Below are 24540 nucleotides of genomic sequence, written 5' to 3' on the forward strand. Positions count from 1 at the left end.
TATAGAAATTCACAAAACAGTGCTACCCTATTTCTTGTGCAACTCATGAATATTTCTTATCTTACTCCATTTAAAAAAAAAAAAAAAAAAGACAGATGTCAGCGTGGTCTGCGACGCGGTGACGTTGATAGTGACTGCGGTATCGAGCGCTGCGGTTTCCTTTGTGACGCCAGCCCAGGGAGGCGGTTAGGGCCTTGGAGACCTGGTCCAAACAAAGCTCGCTTCAGTGTCAGCTTGAAGCGCTACAGGCGGTTGCAGCGGCCCAACTCTCGCTCAAGGACCCCTTAACTCCCCAGCATGTCTTCCAGTGGTTCACAGAGGCCCATCAAGGGGATCCTGAAAAACAAAGGCTCCACGGCTTCTTCGGCTTCCTCGGTTGTGGCCCAAGTTCAGCAGACCGGAGGACTTAATCAAGTACAGACAAGAAAGTCTAAGAAGTGGGACGAGTCAAATATCCGTGCCACATGCCGCTCTGCATACAGAGACTACGATTTAATAAACATAAATGAGCCCAGCACTCCCCACGTCAGGATTCAAGTTGGTGGAGAAGATACAGTGCACAATTTCGGAACAAAAGGCCAGATCAGAAACACCACCAGAGACATCTTCAGTAAGAAATTAACCGCCATTCATACCTCGGAGCCGAATTGTCAGATGAGGGAGCCAGAGAGCAGGGGGGGACACAGTAGCAAAACGTTCCTGGACAGAATAGAAAGACAGCGGCAGTTCGAATTGAGAAGGAAGCTGCATTACACCGAAGGACTGAACATCAAATTAGGTAGAGAATTAATTGCAAAAGACCTCCAATGTTTAGAAATAGATGATGAAAACGAAGAAAGCCCACCTGTTACCAACGAAGAGAAGACCGCGGCAGGAGAACCGGAGGAGGATCCTGCAAGCGATGAACTGCAAACTCAATCATGCTACATGTAGAAAACATTTGTCCACGCTGCAACTGTTGTCAAACCCTGTTAGTATAATAGACTGCTTCTAGTTCTGTAGAACTGTGCTTCCAGTACTTAAACACTATCAGTTAAATTGTACTGTAATAATTAAATAGTAAACTTAGAAAATAATCAATTAAAGGGAAAATGCCTGCTTAATATTCTTGTGTCTGGTGCTTTTCCACAGAGATCCCTATATCAGTCCAAAACCACATTACTTTTATAAAAGTTGGTTAATGTATGTATTATATAGCTTTTTTATGCATTAAGGGCTTAAAGATGTACTAATTTATATTCACTTGTAGATGTATTAGCTTTTATAGAAAAGGTTTTGTTATGAAACCAAAATGCAATTGGTTAGATAGAATGATAAATATTCAAAGTGAAAAAACTCTTGTTTCAGGGTGATTTACCTGTTTAATTGAGAGAGAATATAAGAGTTATTGTTGCTTTTTCTTAGCCTAGTATCTTTAAACTTTCTCTTAATTTTCTTTCAGTGCTTACAAGGAAATGACTGAATTTTCTCTTATCAAATATAGTCTCCTTTCATGAATTATCAGATTAAAATTGCACCAGTGTTTGTTCTATTTCTTGTACATTCTGTGGGCAGATTTGATACCTATATTTTTAAAAGTTTAATGTTATCTCAGTAATTTGTTCTCATACTTGTCTTAACTTCTATCTGTTGTTTCCTCAGACCTCCCCATGCACAGACACACAATCCATTATGGAGTATCATATTGTCAAGGCATTAGGAACTCTCCCTTCTCAATATTTCTATCATTTGCTGCAAGTGTCATTTTTATTTCAACCATCATGACCTATTCAGTATTCTAATATGTACAGAAAATAGATTGAACAGCAGAAGTGCTAGAGTCAGGAAGTAGAATTCAACTGCTAAATTTCTATACTTTTTTGGTTTATAGCTTGCTAAATAATTTGTTATTATCCGTTTATCTTTTGACTTAATTAGCTTTTAGAAAACAACTGAGATTATTTTTCATGACAGAATCCTGTGCAACTAATGACATGATTATAGTTCCTGAATGTACACTGATAGAAGTAAGCCCAAAGGTTTTTGTGTGTGTAGTTCTTTGTTTTTAAATTAAAATTTTCCTGAGATAATTATAAAATCACATGCAGTTGTGAGAAATAATACAGAGAGATTTTGTGTTCCCTTTACCCAGTTTCCTTCACTGGTAACAAATTGCAAAACTATAGTACAATGCCACAACCAGGATATTGATGTTAATACAATCAAGATACAGAACATTTCATCACCACAAGGATCCCTCATGTTGCCCTTTTATAGCCACATCTGTTCTCCATTTCTAGAATTTTGTCATTTCCAGAATGCTATATAAATGAAATCATAGTGTGTAATCTTTTGGGATGCACAATAGTTTGTTTAGCCATTCACTCGTTGAAAGACATCTGAACTAGTTCCAGGTTTTGGTATTACAAATGAAGCTGCTATGAACATTCATGTACAGGTTTTTGTGTGAACATTAAGTTTTCGCTTTTCTGGGATAAATGCCCAGGAATGCAATTGCTCGCTCATATGGTAGTTGCTGTTTCTTAAGAAACTGCCAAACTGTTTTCTAGAGTGGTCGTGCGATTTTACATTCCCACCAGCAATGTATGAGCATTCCAGTTTTTCTGCAGCCTCACCAACATTTGGTATTGTCACTATTCTTTACGTCATTTTTATAAATGTGTACTGAGGTCTTAATTTGCATTTCACTAATGGCTAATGATGTTGAACATCTTTCCATGTGCTTACTTGCAATCTGTATATCCTCTTCTGTGAAATATCTTTTGCCCGTTTTCTAGTTTAATTATGTTTTTTCACTGTTGAATTTTGAGAGTTCTTTGATTTGAAAATATTTTCTCACAATCTGTAACTTATCCTCTTAGAGATACTTTTGCAGAACAAAAATTTTTAGTTTTGATATGGTTCAATTTATCAATTTTCCTTTTATGCATGGTGCTTTTGGTACCTTAGTCAAATGTAATCCAGAAAGATATTTTTTTCCAAATCATGATTTCCTGATTAAGTGACATGGTATTGGGCTATATAGAAAATGGGCTTTCATTATTTAAGTTTAATTTTCCTTTTAAGAAAAAAATCTGACAATGTTCAGTTTCAGTTTCAACTCTTTATCAGTGTCTCCTCCTCTGCTAAACTCCTTTGATGTCATCATTTGTTTACTTATTTTTCAGTGTGAAATTCAGCAATGTTGGCTGTTTAAAACCTGGGACATATAATGGTGTAAATGGGTTAAGTAAGAATAACTACCACTTGAAGGCGAAGGCAAATATATTTCCCCCTAGACTTTGAAATTGCTTATACTTTTCCTCTACATTAGTATACTACATAACATGTTGTAATAAGGTGCAATAATATGAAAAGAATGAGAATCAAGGGTCACTAAGTTGGTTTCTTTAAACTGAAACCTGCAATTTCACCAACACTGAATGCAAAGGACCTTAATATTTTTTTGTTGTTTTTCATTTGCAAATATCATATGGGAGTAACATTGTAGGAGCTTATCGGCCATCCACACCTTAGAATAAATGAAGAACATGGTATGAAGTATTAATTGGGAAGGGAGGAAGCCATATTTGGGGTGGCTCTAAAAATAAAAGAAAATAAAAAGTACCTAGAAGTGAGGAGTTGAGAAGAGAGGGAGAAAAGAATGAGAATAAAAAAAAGGATGGAGTATTAAGTACACTAGCTTTCTTTATTTTTGGTGAATATTCTTTTGAAAATATATTTATTGGGGTAACATAGGTTAATAAAATTATATATGTTTCAGGTATATAATTCTATAATACATCATCTGTATATTGTATTGTGTATTTACCACTCCAAGTCTCCTTTGATCACCACTTATCCTCCCTCTAGCTCTTCTACCTCCCCTGACCTCCCCTTCCCTCTGACAATCACCATGCTGTTGTCTGTGCCCACGAGTCTTTTTTTTTTTTTCTTAATCCCTTCGCCCTTCTCACCCAGCCCCAAGCCCCTCCCCTCTGACAGCCATTGCTCTGGTACTCGTCTTTCTCTGGCTTTTTTCACTTAGCATAATACTCTCCAGGTCCATCTATGCTGTCACAACAGGAAAGACTCATATATATATATATATATATATATATATATATACACATATAAATATATATTCATATATATATACATATAAATACATATATATATAAATACATATATGTATATATACATATATACATTTATGTATTTAAATATGTCGTTATTGATTTCAGAGAGAGGAAGGGAGAAGGAGAGAGAATTATCAATGATGAGAGAGTAGTTGATTGGCTGCCTCCTACAACTCCCTCCCCCACTGAAGATAGAGCCCGCAACCCGGGCATGTGCCCTGACCGGGAATCAAACCTCAAACTCCTGGATCATAGGTCGATGCTCAACCTCTGAGCCACACTGGCTGCGTGAAAGATTCCCATATTTTAATGGTTGAGTAGCACTCCACTGTGTAAATGTACCACAGCTTTTTTTCCACTCATCTACTGATGGGCATTTGGGCTGCTTCCAAATCTTGGCTATTGTAAATAATGCTCAATAAACATGCAGGTACATATATTTTTTCAAATTAGTGTTTCAGGTTTCTTTGGATATATTCCCAGAAGTGGAATTGCTGGGTCATAAGGCAGTTCCATTTTTAATTTTTTGAGGTAACTCCATACTGCTTTCCACAGTAGCTGCACAAGTCTGCATTCCCACCAACATTGCACAAGGGATCACTTTTCTCCACATCCTGGCCAACACTTGTTGTCTCTTGATTTATTGCTGACAGCCATTCTGACAGGTGTGAAATGATACCTCATTGTGGTTTTAATTTGCATCTCTCTGATGATTAGTGACCTTGAGCGTTCTTTCATACATCTATTGGCCATCTGTATGTCTTCTTCAGAGAAGTGCCTATTCAGATCCTTTGCTCATTTCTTAATTGGATTGTAAGTTCACTAGCTTTAAAAGTTATGGCTGGCTCTCAATGAGTCATTAAGTCTGAACTGTCATAAAGAGAAAACAAAATCTTAGTGAAGAAATAATGAGGAAAAAGATAGTTCTCTTTTCCACCCAACCAAATAATTATAGTAGTACTTCGACCACCACTGTTACTATTAATTGCCATTCATTGAGTATATGCAATGTGTTGGACACTCTACTAGGGCTTCAAAAGAATTTTCTCTTTCAATTATGCAAACAATCTTTTGAAATAATATTACTTTGCCCATTTTAGAGATTAGGAGATGTAAAATAAAGGAAATTGCATAATTTGCTCAAATCCATAGCTGCTAGTTGAAATCAGGATTCAAACCCTGACCTGTCTGGCTTACCCAGGCATAGTCTTTTCCCCACCGTACAACACTGGCTCTATTCAGGTTCTTGATGGGATTGAAGGTCTCCCCTCTCACTTCTTCCAAGCACAAGTTTACCCCAGCAATGTAGCAGGGGTTAGTTTTCTATACAGTTGTGAAGTGTCAGTGGTCTGAGGAAACATTCAATCTAGGAGCTGCCCTCACCCTCTGCCATACTGCCCCAAAACCCAAGCCTTCTCCTCATCCCCTGCTCTGCGACTGTACTCAGCAAGGAACTGGGGCATTCACTCAAACAAAAATTCCATTGGATGAGAGGAACATATTTGCCAATTGCACTTCCAGCAAGTGAAAAAACATTTACCAAGCATGACCATGTGTCAGGACTACTAGCTGGTGCTAGGAAGAGAAAGATGAATGAAACACAACCTCCATGACCAAAGAGGTCTGAGTCTAATGGGGGACGCTTGTATGGTTTTGAAATGATCATTTATAAAGCCTTCTGGGGAAGAGGATGTCTATATTTTTAAAATGGCAAGAGTGCTTGTTTAGGTTGTGTAACTACTTAAAAGCAAATAAGTGGTTTCCAGATGCCTGTGGAGAAAGTACCTGACTTCAAGGAAGTCTGCTCTCTTCTGAGTACCTGTTATCTGAAGGAAAAGACAAAGGGAGCTAGCTCTTGAGATCTGTTCTGGTCCAGGAGAAGAGGAGACCCAGGTCACACTTGTCTAAGGTTAGAGAAGAAGCACAATGCAGAAGAGATAAGGGGAAAACCATAGAAGATTGAGAAGTGGGGAGGTAAATAAAAAGAGATGTGGACATCAGAGGGAATAATAAATACTTCTGCATTGAGTGAGGGGTGTCAACTTAGAGAACACTTTCCCACAAGATGATGCTCAGAGTTTTGTTTTTATCTTATTTGAATGAGGAATTGTGGATACTTCATCTCAGAAGTGAAGCAGTTATGTAAAATATGAACTATAAACCATGCTTCCTTTTACTGAATCATTATTCAAGTAGCTATATTGTTCTCTTCTGCCCACTGTTGAAATCACGGGTCAGGGAAAGTGCTGGTTTGTGTTATGGGCATAGAGATGCACACCCCTATACCTTCAACCCTTCATGGCCAAACTACTGGGGAAGAAGTGTGGGGGAAGTTCAGGAGAGTGGCAGGAAGAGAGGCAAGTAAATCTGGAGTGTAACAGAAGGAAAAGAGAGAAGGGAGAAAAAAGGAGATGTGAGGCTCAACTTGTGTAGAGAAATACTGGGAAAGAAACATCCAACATTATAACCTCTTGCATTTCTCTAACGTTTTAAAATAATATGTCCATTTCTTGGGCTATTAACCCAGTTTCTGTTTGTTCTAAAAATGTTTTATGAGCTCTGCCACTCCTATGCTACCCTGGTGACACACTAGGTCTTTGGAGGGGGCACCTGAGCCAGAGGTTGTGGAATGGGAGCAGAAGTGAGAAGTGGTGAATAGTAAATACAGACAAAATGAGGTGGCTAGAAAGACAGAGATTTGGGAGTGAGATGGTGTCATGTGTAGGGCCACACCACTCAGGAGCTACTTCTGTGGGCCGCCACAACCCCTGCTCATTTTCTCTGGCTTCTTTCTCCACCCCATTCTCAGGCAGCTGTCAAATCTCCCTCTTCTTGTTGATGTCTACCCACAGTATTGTTTACCTAACACAGTACCACACTTTGATTATTAGGATTATTAGGGAGAAATATGAGCAGGGAGGGAGATAAGGAATGGAGCCTACACAACCCAAATTTAAGGAAAATACAACTGGAAATCTTTTATAAGAAACTTGATCAAATTAGCACTACTATTTTAAAATTGGAAAGGGCAGTCGATCAGCTAAAAGGATATAGCATTCATACACATTCGGGGTTGTGGAGGCATAGCTGAGGTTGAGCTTTTTGCCAGTGTTCACACTGATTGGACTTCAGCAGTTAGAGCTGCATGTGCATGGGCTTTTGGAGTATTTAAAGATGCAGGTTAGAAAAAGTCTAGGGAGAACTAAAAATTGTGTGTGTACATCTGTGGTGTGTGTGGTTGGGGCCTCGGGGGAAAAGCTGCCTTAGGCATTCTTCCTCACCAGTATAAACACAGTTCTCTAATACAAGGTTATACATTATTAGCGGCTAAAAATATAAAGAATTGTTTTTATCATTATGCAGGGAGAGCATTTTTGCATCAGTGAAACTTCCTATGCATGTTGGGTACTAATATGTAATTTTTTCAAAAAGAATCTTTTCCATTTTCTTTTTTCCCCCTGTTTTAAAGCAGACTCTTTGAAAGGCTCATATAAACCCGGTTTCCATGGCAATTGCAAGCATCAGTGATAACCCAGAGCTTCTAAGTTATAATATACAGGCTACTCTATTAATGAGTTTCAAACTACATTTTCATGAGACAACAACTCAGCCACTGATAGATAAGGTCAGACCCCATCTCCAAACTTTAAATTAAATCAAGATAGATCAAAATGCAACAGAAGGAGTGTCCTTTTGGGAAGTGTGCTGTTAAAAAAATATGTTCTTTGTGAAGGCAAAACAGTTGCATCTGTGGTTTGTAATGCCCAGGTGGAAAAAATCCTAAAACAGATACAGCTTTTTCTATGTTATTAATTACAGGTTGTCAGTTCCTTATGCTATTTGTGAGTGAGTTTTTCCCACAGTAGCTCAGGCTCTAAGAAAGCACATAATCCTTTGCCCCAGGAAGAACAGATGTGATGGCTAATTCTTGCCATGTCTGGAATAACACTAGTTTATTTATAATTTATTAACTTGTTTATTAATGCACTAAGTGCCAAGACTCAGTGCCTGCCTTCAAGGAGCTCCCAGATTAGTGGAGAGCTCAAGCTTATGACCATGCGATTTCTATACTATGCAAGATTGAGTTACAGAGAACTTTGAGGGGCTTTGCCCAAGGTTTTGAAACACCTTCCCATGGAGTTAATTTCTAGGATAACACTTGCAAACAATTTAACCAAATGAAGAGAGGTGAGATTCACATTCCAGATGTAGGTAAGAGGCAATGTGGCTTTTTCAAGGAACTATGAAGTGTCCTATAAAGGAGAAAGTGAGGGAATGATGAGGTAAGAAGGGCTCTGAAAGGATTCAGAAACCACACAGACAAAGGGAGCAACTAACATTTTAAAGCAAGAGAGGTGCATGATCAGACTCCTATCTTTGAAAGATTATACAGCTGTAGAGTAGAGACTGGAAGGACAAAGCTGGAGAAAGGAATATGAGAATGACATTGGTCTCAGGAAACTAATGATTTTAATGTTCAAATGTTGAACCTCTCACCTTTCACTTACCTTGCTCCACACCAGTGCCATGCAAAGCTTGGTCCTCAGAACTGCAACATCAACATCAGCTGGAAGCTGGTTAGAAATGCAAATTCTCAGGCTCCACCGCAGACTGACTGAATCAGCACCTTGGGCTTATGCTCCAGCAGTTCATGCTTTAACAAGATTCCCAGAGAATCCTAATAGACATTCAAGTTTGAGAACCACTGCTCTAGAATACAGCTTTTTTATTATTAAGTTAACATAGGTTAATAATATTATAATTTGATATTTGTACACACTATAGTGTGCTTTCCTCCAAAAGTTTAGTTTCTATTATGACATATATTTGACACATTCTACCATTTCACCCTCCCCAACCTTTCTTCTGCTCTGGTACCGACCAATCTGTTGTGTGTATCTATGAGCTTGTTTTTGTTCTATTTGTTTGTTTGTTTCTTTTTTGTTTTATATTCCACATATGAGTGAAATCATATGTTTTTTGTCCTTTTCCATCAGACATTTTACTTAGCAGAATACACTCAAAATGTTTCCCTGTTGCAAATGGCAATAGCTTATCTTTTCTTATGGTTAAGTAGTATTCTATTGTACATACATACCACAACTTCTTTATCCATTTATCTGTAAATAGACACTTATGTTGCTTCCATATCTTCTCAATAATACAGCTTTTTAATTAGCTGAGCTCAGTTCTCTGGGGGACAGACCTCACTGTTACTGTGAGTGTGTGTGTGTGTGTGTGTGTGTGTGTGTGTGTGTGTGTGTATAATGTGTATAAAATTTTGCAAAAATTTATCACATTGAATATAAAGACTACACACAGATTTTTTGAAAAACTTTCACAGGTATGGTGCCTGATTCAGATCATACTTAATCTGTCTCCAGCCCTCCTCATGTAACTCTTTCTCTAGTCCTTCCTCCTCACTTTCTTGAACATTCTCCCTTACACACACTCACTAGTGTAGTGGACATTCCTGATGCCATCTGCATAGTCCCAGGACTTTTCCACATCTCCATCTTTGCTTAGGTTAATTGTTTTGTCCAGAATATATGTCACTGACCTCTTTTGACTCAGTCTTCCACATTCAGTGCAAAGCACACCTCAAATTTTTAGTCAGAATAGTGAATGCCTGCCTTGGGGGAAGCAGAAGAGTATAGTAATTTACAGTAAAGGCTTTAGTGTCAAAAAAATCTAAATTTGAATCCAGAATCTATTATACATTTGTTGAGCCAAGTTTCTCCACTATCAAATGAGGATAATAATAAGACACTTCATTTATGGTTGTTGGAATGATTAAATAAAAAAGATGTTAGCAAAACACATGGCCTTTAGTAAGTAATCAATAAATGGTAGCTATTATTATTTTTCTCATTTGCACACATTTTCTCTACTTCTGTTAAACTGCTGATCATTTCTATAATACCACTAGACATTTCTGAATGTATATATTTTCTCCCACCGCACTGAGGTCCTTTTGGTAGGATCTGTGCTTACACATCTGACGTTTCCTAGCACAGTGCCTATAGATATTGTAGAATAGAACTGAGAAGTTGCCCTTGAACATTTCTTCCACTTGTTGAATTGGATTCTATAATTCCCCTATTATTTATCTATTCAAAAACAGCTTGTTCCTTGAGGCTCCTCAAGCACAGTGCCATGAACTGTGAGTGCACAGGTGAAGACAAAGTGAAAAGGTAACAGTCTGAAAAGGCAAAGCTTGAGTAACATTCTCTTTAAAGATGTCCTTGGTGTTTTCATCACCATTAAGTTTGCAAAATCAGAGTTGATATGGGAGGACAGCAAGCGGGATTTAAGATGTAAAGCCATTCTACATTTTAATTTTAAAATGCATTGAAACTTCTAGGACACAGCCAAGTTTATCAAACAAAGGAATTAATTTTGTCTCATGAATACAAACCACATGTAAAAATCATATTCATAGTAATATGATTTATACTATTTATAGTAATGCGTAGCCCTTTATATTCTCAGAATGTTTCTAATTCTCTTTTCCTCTGAATACTCTATATTAATTACTATCAACTTTAATAGCAACATAAACTTTCAGGCCTGGAAAGGATCTTAAAGACCCTTTAGTCCAACAGCCTCACCTTAGAGATAAAGTTCTCTGTCTCATAAGCAGCAGAGCCCAAAAGATCACCCAGGGTTTATAAAACCCAGGGGAAGTGATGTTTGTATATAGCCACACAATCTCTGTCTTTATATATGGGGAACATAAATTGAAAGCAGATTGAAGCGTATTTTCAAATTGATTAAATAACTACTCTTGTTTAGAACACAGAAAAGCCTTCGGGGAGAGTCGGCCTTTTCTCAGAAAGTCAGTGTCCTCTCTGGCTTACATATTGCCTTTTCCAGCTATGTGGGGAAACACCTTGTTTTTCTGGGAGCAACTAAGAATAAAGACAATACAGAAAAATAAGAAAGATCAGTGGTGCAACTGGGACAACCCATTGCCTAGGTTGAATTCTTCATCTTCTCTGATTGACAGAAAAGGAGGCACTCATAGTCCTCTCACTGCCACTGTCCCCTCAGCTTCTTCATTTGTGAGATGTAGAACTACTTATGCTATGGGGTTGCTGTGAGGACTTCATTAAGTAACACACTGAGAATGCTCAGAACAGTGTCAGGCACTGTTAGCCATATTTAGTATTATTGCTATTGTTAACACTGTCTTGAAGCTTTCCATGGGGATCTAGGGTTAATCAAAGCTAGCCAGGACCCTGCTTTTAGACCTGACATTGAACAAGGGCAGACTCTGCTGCTTACAGATAGGCAGAATGCATTATAGGAGCTAGCACACTCTTCAAATCACAGGCAAAGCTTGGTGCTTGAACTGAGACTTGGTTGTACTAAAATTAGACCTTGTGGTAACCCTTGATCCACCACCCAGACCCCCACTTCAGGATTATAGCTGCTGAAAGTGCCCTCAGCAGACAGCTCTCAACTCTCAGTCCTCTCCTCTCCAGAACTGTCTCAGCTGAAGAGAAACATTCGGCTCCAGATCAAACCTCCTTCCTGGGTGGCTCAAATGCAATTATTGATTAATGTGGGATCCTAAAGGGCCTGTTCATTTGGACCCAAATCAGGACAACTTTAAGAGGCCATTCCAGCTCCATATGGAACTGGCTGAGTCTTACCACTGAAACTTCATCAGAGCTGGACTTCTCCCTCTACTCACTTCTTCCTTCCTCTCCCTATTATCACTTATTATCACTGTTACTCCACAGAGGCCCTCTAATAATTTCCTGTATGCTAATCTATAACTAAAGAGTCCATTTCACAGGAAAGCCAACATATGACATAACTATAACATAAAAAAATGCTGAGCTGAGTACTATCTAAGGTCAAACTCATACCTCTCTGTCCAGTTATCAGAAATGGGCCATCTGAAGTTCACTATAGCTTATGAAATTTCAGAGACATGTCTGGCTACTGGCTTTTTCTTGGAAGAGCAGCACACAAAGCTAGTGAGAGAGAGTAGCTGGCATTGAAAAATAAACAGGCAATAGAACACCCACCTTAAGCATTGACACACTTAAGTATTGCTTTGATAGTACCACCCCCCACCCCAACTCGTGGCTTGGGAGTTGGGAAGAGCTAAAAGCTTCTCTTGCCCGGATATCTCTGTTGGAGATTTAGTCAGCCTTTTGTTCAGGTCCCACAGAAACCCTGAATCTCTTTTTATCCAAAACATCTTAGGGATTTCTGGCCCATTCGTTCATCAGTCTCTGAGCACTAGTGACTCTCAGTATGGACACTGGTTAATGACAATTTCAAGTCCAACCCTCAACAAATACACACCAACTAAATTCTTAAAAATCCATCCAACATGCTTAAAAATGTGGATGGCCACGTCATTGGTTCGAAAATAAATGCAACTTATCATCATGAGCTGGAAGCTATTCCATGTTAACTTTGAAATTCACAAGATTTATCATAGTTTGAATAGTATATATAGTTTTGGTATATCAACTCCAATACTTTAATCTATGTTCTTCTGGTGTCCTGTGATAAGGAAGAAAAATTTATTTTCTAATTTTCTCTCTTCCTGTTCTATTGCTAAAAATTATCTTCTGCCTGTGACATTGGATTTGGGGAAAATATGATGGAGAAAAATAAAAGTAGTGTGCATGCTATTTAACATTACTTATTTATTTTCATTCAATGCCATTAATATCCCTGGGGTATTGAAACCTGTTTATCTCCCATCTCTTTCCTTCCTGTCACAAACAAAACTTCTATGCCTTGAAAGACTTTTGATTCCACTGTTCTGAAGCTTCAGAAGAATGAATGCAAACATTCTGGAGTGTGTAAGCATCATGCAAGCAGGAGAAAAAAATTATAAAAGAAAAAAACAAAAACAAAGAAATTCTAGAATCTATATCCTCAAATCTTATCTCAGGATGAGAAATAAGAGTAACCACTACTGGAATATAATATATGCATTCGCAAGTTCTTGACCATGTAGACCTCCAACCATTTATTTGTTTGTTTAAACATTTACTTTCTATGTATTGATGGTCTGATAGTTCAGCTCATCTTATATCTGAAGAACAGTAGTGGTACAAACTTTCCTAAGAAGTTTATGCAGTGAGCCTCACCTTTATAATTCACTTTCTCTAGAGGACCCAAGAATATGAAATTGAGTACATAGTTTGGTATTGACACTAATGCCCCTTTGTTTAAGTAATTTTAATCAAATCTCTTTGAGCTTGAAATTTTACATAAATTTTGTTTATTCTTCATTGGGAATGAAAAAGTGAATGATCTGTTGCATGTTTTCAAGGAACTCCTTTAAATGGGACAACTGTTAGCTTAATAACGATAACACATCATGGCAAAGATTTAGTAGGTTAGTATTGAGAAAACACAGATAAAGGATATTGAATGTTTCTTTTAAATAAATTGTGGAAGACTTGGAGGAGGAGGGGGGATAGGAGTGGAGGGAGTCAATGGAGGAAAAAAGGGGGACATCTGTAATACTTTCAGCAATAAAGATAAATTAAAAAACATGATCCTGGAATAAAAAAATAAATAGATTTCTGCCTTCTCCAACTTCTCTCCATAGAATTTACATAGCACATCATTGGTTAGTGGTTAAGTAGAGGAGAGAGACTTTTATGATCATTTCCAACTTTAATTTTCTTAGCATGTTGAAATTATATGGTGTATTGGAAAAACTTTGAATTTGGAGTCAGAACACATGAATTTGTATTCATGAGCTACTTCTTATTAACTGAGTCTAAGAGTGATTTGACTGATGCTACATATTTTTATCATTTGTAAAAAAGAATAAGGTACAATTATGAAGAAAATAATAATAACCATACATGTAATATTTCCTGTTCATTTATTATGTGCTAGGGCCTATTCTAAGTGTTTAAAAACATTATAATTTTTTATCAATACCCTTTGAAGGAGTTAACATTTTTAAAAAATGTTTTTATTGATTTTAGAAAGAGAGGAAGGGAGAGGGAGAGAGAGAAACAAACATTGATGTGAGAGAGAAACATCAATCAGTTGCCTCTTGAACACCTCCTTCCAGGGATCGAGTTCCCACCCTGGGCATGTACCCTGACCAGGGATCAAGCCAGTGATGTTTTGGCGCAAGGGACAATGTTCAACCAACTGAGCCACACTAGCCAGGGTGAAAGAGTTACCAATTTTAATCTAAGTTTACAGATAAGAAAATGGGATACAAGAAAAGTTAAGTAGTTTATAGAAGATTAAGATCATTTTCAGCAAGTTTTCTGGCTACTCCAAGAATAGAAACAAAGCAATCTAATTGTCTTCACTATGCAGCAGCTAGTATAACCCAATACATCTACCTTAAATGAATATAATGAGTTTCAACTGCGATATATGTAAATACTTTTTAAACTACAAACTTTGTAAACATGTGCATACAGGTGATAATTGTGCAGTATGGGTAGTTTAATAAGAATTAACATTTGCATACAATTGTTAAATTGGCATCATGTATAATTTAGTAATAGAGCACACCAACCAGTATTTTAATATATAGAATGTCAAAAAACCTTCTAGGAACAAAACTTGAAATATAGAACTACTATATAAAAATTACCTTTCCCTTGGAGAAGGTTTCAGTAGAATGAGGTTTATCTGAAATTTCTTCAACTTCCTTAAGGATGGCAAGCTTTATTCTTTCTTTACAAATCTCTCTGAATTAATAATAAAGAAATATAAAAGGTAATACATCTATAATAAAACTAAGAAGGGGATAAATGGCTAAGGATTGACCAGAGATTTTGACAAATTTCTGAAATACTGAAAACATAAGAGGTTATTTTGACAGATGAAATATGATTGGATGCAACAGCTAACAACACAGAAAACAGAAAGGGGACAAGCAGCTGAAAAGCCTTTGAAGATGGAGGGATTGTGAGCCAAGAGATGTTAGCTACAAAGAGTTGGATTGGGAAATAAGGTGGAACTCAGAACGATTAATGGAAATATTGTCAAAAATAGTTCTAAGAGGTACTCTACCTTCACACCCCCATGTGGAGAGAAGAGGCTACCTCTATTTTCAAATAGGATAATTGTTCTATAAAGGAACTGAGGTCTGGAGTCCTACTATTTTCCTTGGGCACCCTGCAGCAAGGGCCTCTTTACTTTACTATAAGGAGATTCAACCTGCCTCCCTTATTTTTGTCCCTTCACCCTTCAAAATAAAGCTCCTCCATGAATGATATGCTTTCCCTTGCAGGTGGCAAAAGATCTACACAGCACCAGAGGGAATCAATACTACTTACTTAAAAAAATCAACCAGTTTCTGCATTTCTAAGTTCAAATGTACAACATAGGATTGCATGGCATTTGAAGAAACCAACAACTCACAAGAGAAGAACCTCATGTAATAATTTTTATTATTTATTTATTTACTTATTTATTTTTATTTATTTATTAAAACATATCTTTATTGATTTCAGAGAGAGGAAAGGAGGAGGAGAGAGAGAGAGAGAAACATCAATGATGGAGAGTCATCATTGATCGGCTGCCTCCAGCATGCCCCTTACTTGGGAAAAACCCACAACCCAGGCATGTGCCATGACTGGGAATTGAACTGTGATCTGTTAGGTCGTAGATGGATGCTCAACCACTAAACCACGTCCGGTCAGGCCATGTAATAATTTTTAAAAGACTCCAGAAGAAAAAGATAGAAATCAGGAAACAGAAAATAAGTTAAAAAGAAATCTATTTAAAATCCTCATGCCTGGCAGGGCGTGGCTCATTGGTTAAGCATCAACCTAAGCCCAGGCGGTCAGGGTTCGGTTCCCGGTCAGGGCACATGCCCGGGTTGCAGGCTGCAGCTGATCAATGACTCTCTCATCATTGATGTTTCTATCTCTCTCTCTCTCCCTCTCCTTTCCTCTCTCTGAAATCAATAAAGATATATTTTAAATAAATAAATTAATTAATTAATTAATTAATTAAATTAAATTAAATCCTCAAAGATATTTGAGAAAATATTGCTCACAAAAATAAGAATAAAGTGTTATAAGAGAAGCGTGCAAAGGAAAATATTCTTAAAAATATAATCTAATAAATACACTTTAGAAAAGAGAAAATTAAAAGAAAATTAAAATTTATAAATCATACATATGAGGTTGAATATCTTTCTAATCAGCCAGAGAGATGGAGCAAGAAATGGAGGGAAGGAAATAACCAAAGAAATAAAAGAATAAAACTTCCCAGATTTTAATAAAGTCATATCTTCAACTTTAAGAACCTAAAGAATGTCCATCAGAATAAGTACAGAAAAACTCACACTGAGACACATAAAAATGGCATAACAAAGTGATAAAAACATGATGCTAAAAGCTTCTGGGGGTGAAAGGTCAGTGGGAAATGGAAAAAGAAACCATAATGATACTTGACATTATAAACATCACATGCCAGAAGACAATGATGCAATGTCTCAAAGTTCTGAAGAAACATTCTTTCAGCATAGTATTTTATATTCAGGAAAGTTTTTAACAAGGTTAGAAGAAGAAGAAAAAGACATTTTGCACAGGCAAAAAGTGAGGAAGTTCAATAACTACACAAACTTTTGAAAACAAATTAAAGCTACTTAAGAATGTGGTTCAGCAAAACGAGAAACAGGAAGAATCCAAGAATGAGGAAAATAAGGATGACATGAGAGCCAAGAAGCAGTGCAATGAAAAGAAATTCCAGTATTAAACATAGATATAAATGGGCTCTATAAAGAATTTCTTTAAGCATATGGATTCATTTTAACAATTGTATGATTTTGAAGTGAGTGGTGTTGGTGATTACATAAAAGCCTATGCTACATTTATTAAGAAGGAAAAAAAACAACATTGTCAATTAAAAAACCCAAAGGATGGCCCGGCCCACATGGCTCAGCAGTTGAGCATCGACCTATGATCCAGGAGATGGCAGTTTGACTTCCAGTCAGGGCACATACCTGGGTTGTGGGCTCTGTCCCCAGTAGGGGGCATGGAGGAGGCAGCCAATCAATGATGACTCTCTCATCATTGATGTTTCTATCTCTCTCCCTCTCCCTTCCTCTCTAAAATCAATAAAGATTTTAAAAACAACAAGAAAAAAAACAAAACAAAAAAACCCCAAAGGGTAGAAAAACGATAAAAAAGAACATAGTCTACAACATGGAGGGAACTGGACAGTATTATGCTAAGTGAAATAAGCCAGTCAGAGAAAAACAAATATCACATGACTTCACTCATATGTGGAATCTAATAAACAAAATAAACTGACAAACAAAATAGATCCAGAGACATGGAAGCATGCAAAGAACTGACGATTCTCAGAGCGAAGGGGGGAAAGGTGGAGATGGGAAGAGATTAACCAAATAACTTATATGTATATATGCATAACCCATGGACTCAGAAAATAGTGCGGTGAAGGCCTGGATAGGGGCTGGAGTGAGGAGGAGGGGGTCAATTGGGTTAAAAAGGGGACATCTGTAATACTTTCAAAAATAAAGATTTTTTTTTTAAAAAAAAGAGCATGGTAGAAGTAAGAAAGCAAAATAAAATGTGATGTAAATTTTACCAAATGAGGTAGTAAAATTAACAAGGGAAGAAGGTTTGAAGATACTTTGGTGGGGAGGTTAGGAACTGTGAAATAGTAGTGTTCTCACAAGTGCTAGTACATTATATTTAATATAAAATATTAGGAACTTAATGGCCACTAGATAAAAATAGACTGTTACTAACTGTACCTCGTAGACATTGACAGAGTCTTTTTAAAGAAATGACATATAATAAAATGCATTTAACACTAAAGCCACTTCTGTGATGCAGAAGAAATTCTAAGGTTATGTATTTGTCAAAGGTCATCATGATTCTGAATGTTTTATCATGATGAGGCATGAAAGTATTGGGTAATTTATCTGGGGCATAAAAGGCATGAAAGATGTCTTTATTTTGTTGAACATACACACAGACATGGATGGTTACTGAGGAACAGCGTTCAAAATTATCAGTGTTTTCTAAATAATGACTAGAGCTCTGAACACTTAAACATGTTCTCTGTGAGCATCGTGGAAATAGAAATTGCACTCTAGAATATTCAACTCAAGCTCATCAGTGGCAGAAAGAATGGGAACTATGCTTCAACTTTTCTGAGGCCCTCACCAATGCTCTACCCCAATTTATTTACTTATCTGCTCTTAGGTAACATAAAATTTTTGTTGCAAATAACATCCCATGGAGTACTGGAAATAACATAGATAGTATTCAGGGGTTCAGATTTTGGAGGGGATGGGAAAACATCTAATCCATCTCTACGAACTCATTCTTAACTAGAGCAGCTTCTTTCTTGTTTGCTATATTTATTACACCTCCCTGTCAACTTACATTTGAAGAAAGTTTCCTTCTAGAGGGAAACAACTGCCACAAAATACCTGCTAAATCATGAGTTATTAGATTGTGAGTCTATCTCCCACATTGAAATCTAGACACATCGATTGACTTTAGAGCAGTGTCTTTGCTGCCCTTGGTCCTTTGAATCACATGGAACTGCTCAGTTCCATAAATGCCCAGCCATGGACAGTAGCCTTCTGAAACTGGTACTATACAGGGCCACTTTCCTTTGACCATTAGAATTTTGTCCTTCTGGATTTTCTCCTCCAGCACATCCTACCCTTGGTCCCATACACTGATCTCAGGACCCACTTAGCTCTCAATCCACACTGTTCAAATTTCTTTGTCTGCCCTACAGCTTAGCATAGCTCCAGGTTGGGGGATCTTTTATCAACCACAGATCTAACTCCACCCCACCCAGCCTCTTTACTAAAAGGTCATGGGTACACCCACACTATTGCATTCCCTGAAAGGCAAACTCTGTCCTACTTATTCTGTGACTCACCTCCGTGCATGTTTCCTTTTGGAATTAACCCAAGGAAAAAAGTCCTCTCAGCGAAACAAAGTTTGCCTGCTTCCTTGTGTGTGGCCTGATTATTTTATTTTTTTGGGAGCTTTACTTTAGAAATGCAGAGCAGCCTGAGGGACCTTTTTCTCCATTTTGTTCTGTGTGTCTCTTTAAAATTGTATCTTGGCTAGAACTACTCTTTCTCCCTTGGTAAGTTTTAGAACTCACAAGGTGAACAGTGACCCTGAAAGATCAACAGGAATACCCTGAGGGTAAATAGAGTATTATATATAATAAACATGTTTCCCAGCACTGAAACAGGGGCCTCAGGAAGAAGGACACACATTCTATTTTGTTTATGGAAAAATGGGATCAATGGAGGCAGAAGTATTAATACTTTAAGGTAACCTTAAGGCAGAGTTTTAACTCAATGGGTACCTGGAGGCAGGGGAGAAATATATGTATTTAAAAAATGCTCTGGGTTTAGAAATGGGATGGTAGAAAGAACATGTCCTCATTCCTCTGAATGCCCCACTATCCTAACCGTATACTAGGTTCATGACAAATTTTAAATATTTGATTTTACAGGTTTTAGCCTGTTTCCTAGAAAACAGACTTTTAGGCAAAAAGCTTATATGCCAAACTTAATTGGAGAGAGCCAGTCCAAGAAAACAGGAATGAAGAGAAAGGGAGCAATGAAGTAGGGAAAGCGGGGGGGAAATATTAAAGGGTGTGTTTTCAAGCTAACCACCACTGCATAAGTGTAGGCAATTGCCTGGATTGATAAAGCATCTTCACAAAGGCTGAATGAACTATTGCATCTCAAAACAGCCCATCATGGTGGAAGAAAGAAAAATGTACACTCTAGACAGAGCAGATTCCTGCATGAGAGAAGGCCTTATAAGGGAGCAAAATTTAGGATGATTATTTTTAAGAACAGAAGACTCAGAAAGTTTTTATGGTTATCCCCCTTAACTGCCTAAAAGAATTTAGATACAGGGCTTGCTCCAAGAAAGCTATCACCAGAGACATCTAAAAAGAACTTGGGATAGATGGAGTGGGGGTGACTCGGCAAGGCCTAAAGTTAAAGAGTAGCTCTGTATAGCATTGTATCTGCAAGGCCCAGCAAACATTTCTTTACTAATCACTTGCTTTTTCACCTCCATGTGAATTACTTTCTTCCTCTTAAAGTCCCAAATCATTATCCTTTTCTCCTTAGCTCGAGATGGCATATAAACCTCAACTGCCCCATTTGTCCTTGAGCCTCTCCATGTTCTTGTAGAATCTCCATACATACAAAATTAAATTGATTTTTCTCCTGTTAATCTGTGACACGTCACTTTAATTCTTAGATCAGCTAGAAGAACCTAGAATGGTAGAGGAAAATTATTTCTTCCTCACCAGATTCAACCACAGAGATACAGATGTTAGCAGTTGGAAGTCAAGCCAAGGTGCACTAAAATTCGTTAAGCCCAGGAGAATATGAAGAAGATATTAACAGTATCTGGTACAACTGAACTGATTTCACAAATGTGCTACTTTTTAATTTTATAAGTAAAGTTTTAGAAATCATTTTTTGTTGTGGACAAACTCTAGGTTGGCTGTCAATTTTCCCTGTCTCCTGATATTCACACCTTTGTGTGTTCCCCTCCACTCTCGTGTGGGAGGGAACTGTGACTTACTCCCTACCAATAGATTAATTGATGGGATGTCATTTTCAAGATAAGGCCACATATAATTGTGACTTCCATCTTCCTAGCAGATTCTCTCTCTTACTGGTTTTGAAGAAATGAAGCGAAGGTGGCCTGTGGTCCCCAAGGAACTAAATCCTGCCACATGCACATGCACTTAAAAACAGACCCTTCCCTAATTGAGCCTCTAAGCATGAGACTTTAGCTTTGGCCAATACCCAGATCTCATGAAAGACCCTGATGCATGAGACCTAGCTAAGCCATGCTGGATTCCTGACCTATAGAAAGCAAAATAATAAGTAAGTGTGTGTTTTTAAGCCACTAAATTTGTGGTAATATTTTTATACAGCAATAGATAACTAATATAGCATCCTAGGAGGAGGCATGGCTAAGAGGGCTGATTAAGGGACAAAATGAGCCTCTGGTGACTATTAGGAAGTATTAGTGTAAAATAAAAAGGACCCGGAGAATGCAATAGGCTGGAGGTACATATATGATGATCATTTTGAGCAACAGGAAGAGTCTTGAAACGCTACAGCCAAGTGCAAAAAAATTTTTAGGATATTGCAATTGGAGGTGCTCAATAACAAGAATGTCCCATGAGAATGTGTAATTCCTATGTTCGAGTTAATTAGACACTGCAGAAAAAAACATGTTAGTACAAAGCTTTACACATAGTAGAACTTCCACGGATGGTTTTGAGTTGCTCATGTATCTTCTGTAAGTGATTGTATGGTTATGATAATGATGTAGCTGGGTTGGGGGTTAAGTGAAGCAGACAAAGCTTTCTCAAAGCTCAAGCCCTCTGTGAGAGACAGAGAAAATGGAAATGCAGTAGTAAAGGTAAACGCTATGCTTGCTATCTGTTCCAGGGGGCCTCATGAAAGAAGAGAAGATGGAAAACTCCCACTGGACACATGGAACCTAACTTTATAGTCCTGAAAGAAGATGGTATGATAGTCACAATTTTCTGCATTTCATGTAGTAGTAAGATAATGCATACATTAAAGTGGGCATCTCTGGTCTCAGAAAGATGTGATATAGTGGTCAGGATCATGAGAGAATATTGGGTGTTTTTTATCAGGCTTTCTTTACTCACAGAATCCAGTAGAAATCTTTCTTCAGCCATAGAATCCAGTAGCAATAGATATTGTGTGTGTTCAGAAGAGAAGGAAAGAAAGGGAATTTTCCCTATCTATAACCCATACTTCCTACATATAGGCTGAAGCATCTTCTTTTCTCCTTTTCCTGCCATTTGTGAAGGTTAGATTTCCTACACAGAATTCTGAGGCTTAAGCTACAAAATAGTTGTTGTTTAGTAGCTAAGTGAGGGATTTAAGGATTACCATATGTGTTATACATGGTCAATGCAATGCTAGGAAGTGGGCCGAAGAGGAATATTCCAAAATCCCAGAATAAAATGTTTTATACTTACTTCTAAGACTGAGGCTGGAAGAGCCTCTTTATAAAATACCTTCAAAATTATAGAGTTCCTTCTATATTTGAAAGCACTGTCCTGGGCCTTCTAGAATAATAAAAAAAAAGTAGCTCAAACAAAAAGGAGCTTAGCAAGCATCTGAAGCACTGAGCTAACACCATCAAAGCACTTTGGGATAGAACAAATGGTGGAGAAATCATCCCCAGAACAATTGATTTTTCTGTGCATTCAACAACTGCCTAATAGTTACACCCATCAACTTAAGGAGGAAAATATACACTACCATAAAAACCTCTAAATGTGCTTTACAATAGCTACAATTTCAGATAAATAAGACTTTATTTAAAAGATGGATTCTTAAAGCTGTTGCAATTTTTGAGTAACACTAATGGGCTGGGGAGGTTCTGGTTTTAGTAATAGTGTTTTATTTATTTTTTATTTTTTATAAAAATGCTACTCAACAACCACATCCTATTTCTTGTTCCATGCAATTCTTGCTACTCAAGGCTGAGTGAGAGGGAGAAGGGAGACTTGAAATATCAAATACAATGATTGAATCACAGAGAAACCCAGTAAGCAAGACCCCTTCTGACACTCTCACTAGCCAGCAATCTTCATATCTAATAGTATTTTTAAAATTTGAACAATGTACAAATTTCTTTTAAAGAAATAAAAAAGATGTCAAATGTTATATTTACTGTTTCTTATTGTTATTGAAATATGTAGGAATATAATGCTAGGTATAATAAGTTGCTGATATGTATGTATTATTATTGTACAACTATAAATCAAAACTAGGTTTGCAAATGAAAGAGGAGCAAAACCACAAAATTATAAAATATTAACAACAGTAATGTGATAAGGTGGATGTGATAATGCCAAACTGATACACAGAGTATAAATATTAATTCATTCAACAAACCTTAATTGAGCACCTATTATTTCCAATGTAACTCTTCTAGGGGCTGCATATACATCAGTGAGGAAAAAAATTTTCTTGCCTTCATAGTGATCACCTTCTAGTGCGATAAGACAAATAATAAACCAAACAAATGAGTAAAATATATCATGTGTCAGATGATAATGAGTGATAAGGAGAAAAATCTAAGGGAAGAGAGATAAAGATTTGGAGGAAAAGGAAGTTGCAACTTGCAATACAGGAAAGCCTCAGGGAGAAGGTGGCATTTGTATAGAAACTTGAAGAAAGTGAAAGAGTATTTGGATTTTATTGTGGAGGAGGTGCAGAGGTGAATGTTCCAAATAGAGGGAATAGTGGGTGTAAAGGCTCTGTGGCCCGAATGAGCCTGTTTTTAAATGGTTCTGTTAACTAGCAGGTTCTTTTTAGTTCAGCAAACTTTTACTACCATGTACCATAGGACCACTCAATTTTCCCACAACTTTTCCCTTTTTCAAACTATTGTGAAATCTTTGCCTTCACTGTGTTGGCTATTAGTTCATTGATCTTTTACTGGAAGCTAAAGACATCTTTTATATATTGCATCCACTTTAGTTTTTTTTTTTAATTATGTAATGTGATGGTTAACTTTATGTGTTAACTTGACTGACCTAAAGTATGCCCAGATAGCTGGGTAAAACATTATTTCTTCTTTTTTCTGTGAGGGTGTTTCTGAAAAAGATTAGTATTTGATTCAGTAGATTGAGTGAAGAGCTCTGCCCTCACCAATGTGGGTGGGCATCATCCAGTGCTCTGGGGTTCCAATTGAAACAAAAAGGTAAAGGAAGGGCAAACTTTGTTTTCTTGAGCTGAAATATCCATCTTCTCCTGTCCTCAGACCATCAAAGCTCCTGGTTCTTGGATCATTGGACTTCAGGACTTATACCAGTGAATACATGCTGCAGAAGCATGTTGGCACTGAACGCACGTCATATGACCTGCTTCAATAGCTCCTGGACTGAGTATAACAGCTTTTGATTGGCATTCTCTTTCATAGGCAGTCCAACTTCAAGCACAATTTGCATTTGACATTCGTAAATATATAAGCAGACTTCCATGTACAGGGATGGTTGATATATGCCCAGGATAATCAATAAACTTCCCTGTGTTATGCCAGTCCAGATGTCAAAAGATCTATGTCTGTGGTTTATGTATAATACTTATTACACAAAACAAATGTGTGTCATTTATGACCCTTGCCCTCAATAGATTTTACATCCTACTGGGAGTTATCTCAAATTTTGGTGAAGAATGGGTCTCTCTTGCTGCATAATTTTCTTAGGCACAAATTATGAAATTTCAGTCAATCAAGAAATACCATTAAATTGCTTTGCTGTAGATTCAATATTCAAGACATACCTTCACATATTATGTAAGGACACTCTCTTAAATTACAGTGCTAAAATAAATTACACAGCACTGTGAGGTAAACAAAAATTC

At 37.3% G+C, this 24540-nt stretch overlaps 1 protein-coding gene across 1 annotated transcript; it reads left to right on the plus strand.

Moving 5' to 3' along the window:
- Positions 1–297: 297 nt before the first annotated feature.
- On the plus strand, positions 298–933 carry PPP1R2C (PPP1R2 family member C; the record flags this gene model as incomplete). Its single annotated transcript, XM_081125411.1, has 1 exon — positions 298–933. The coding sequence occupies one exon, from the start codon at positions 298–300 to the stop codon at positions 931–933; it is 636 nt and encodes a 211-aa protein (XP_080981537.1).
- Between the last annotated feature and the right edge of the window lie 23607 nt (positions 934–24540).

Source organism: Miniopterus schreibersii, assembly GCF_964146895.1.
Source record: "Miniopterus schreibersii genome assembly, chromosome: X".
NCBI classification, from domain to species: domain Eukaryota; kingdom Metazoa; phylum Chordata; class Mammalia; order Chiroptera; family Miniopteridae; genus Miniopterus; species Miniopterus schreibersii.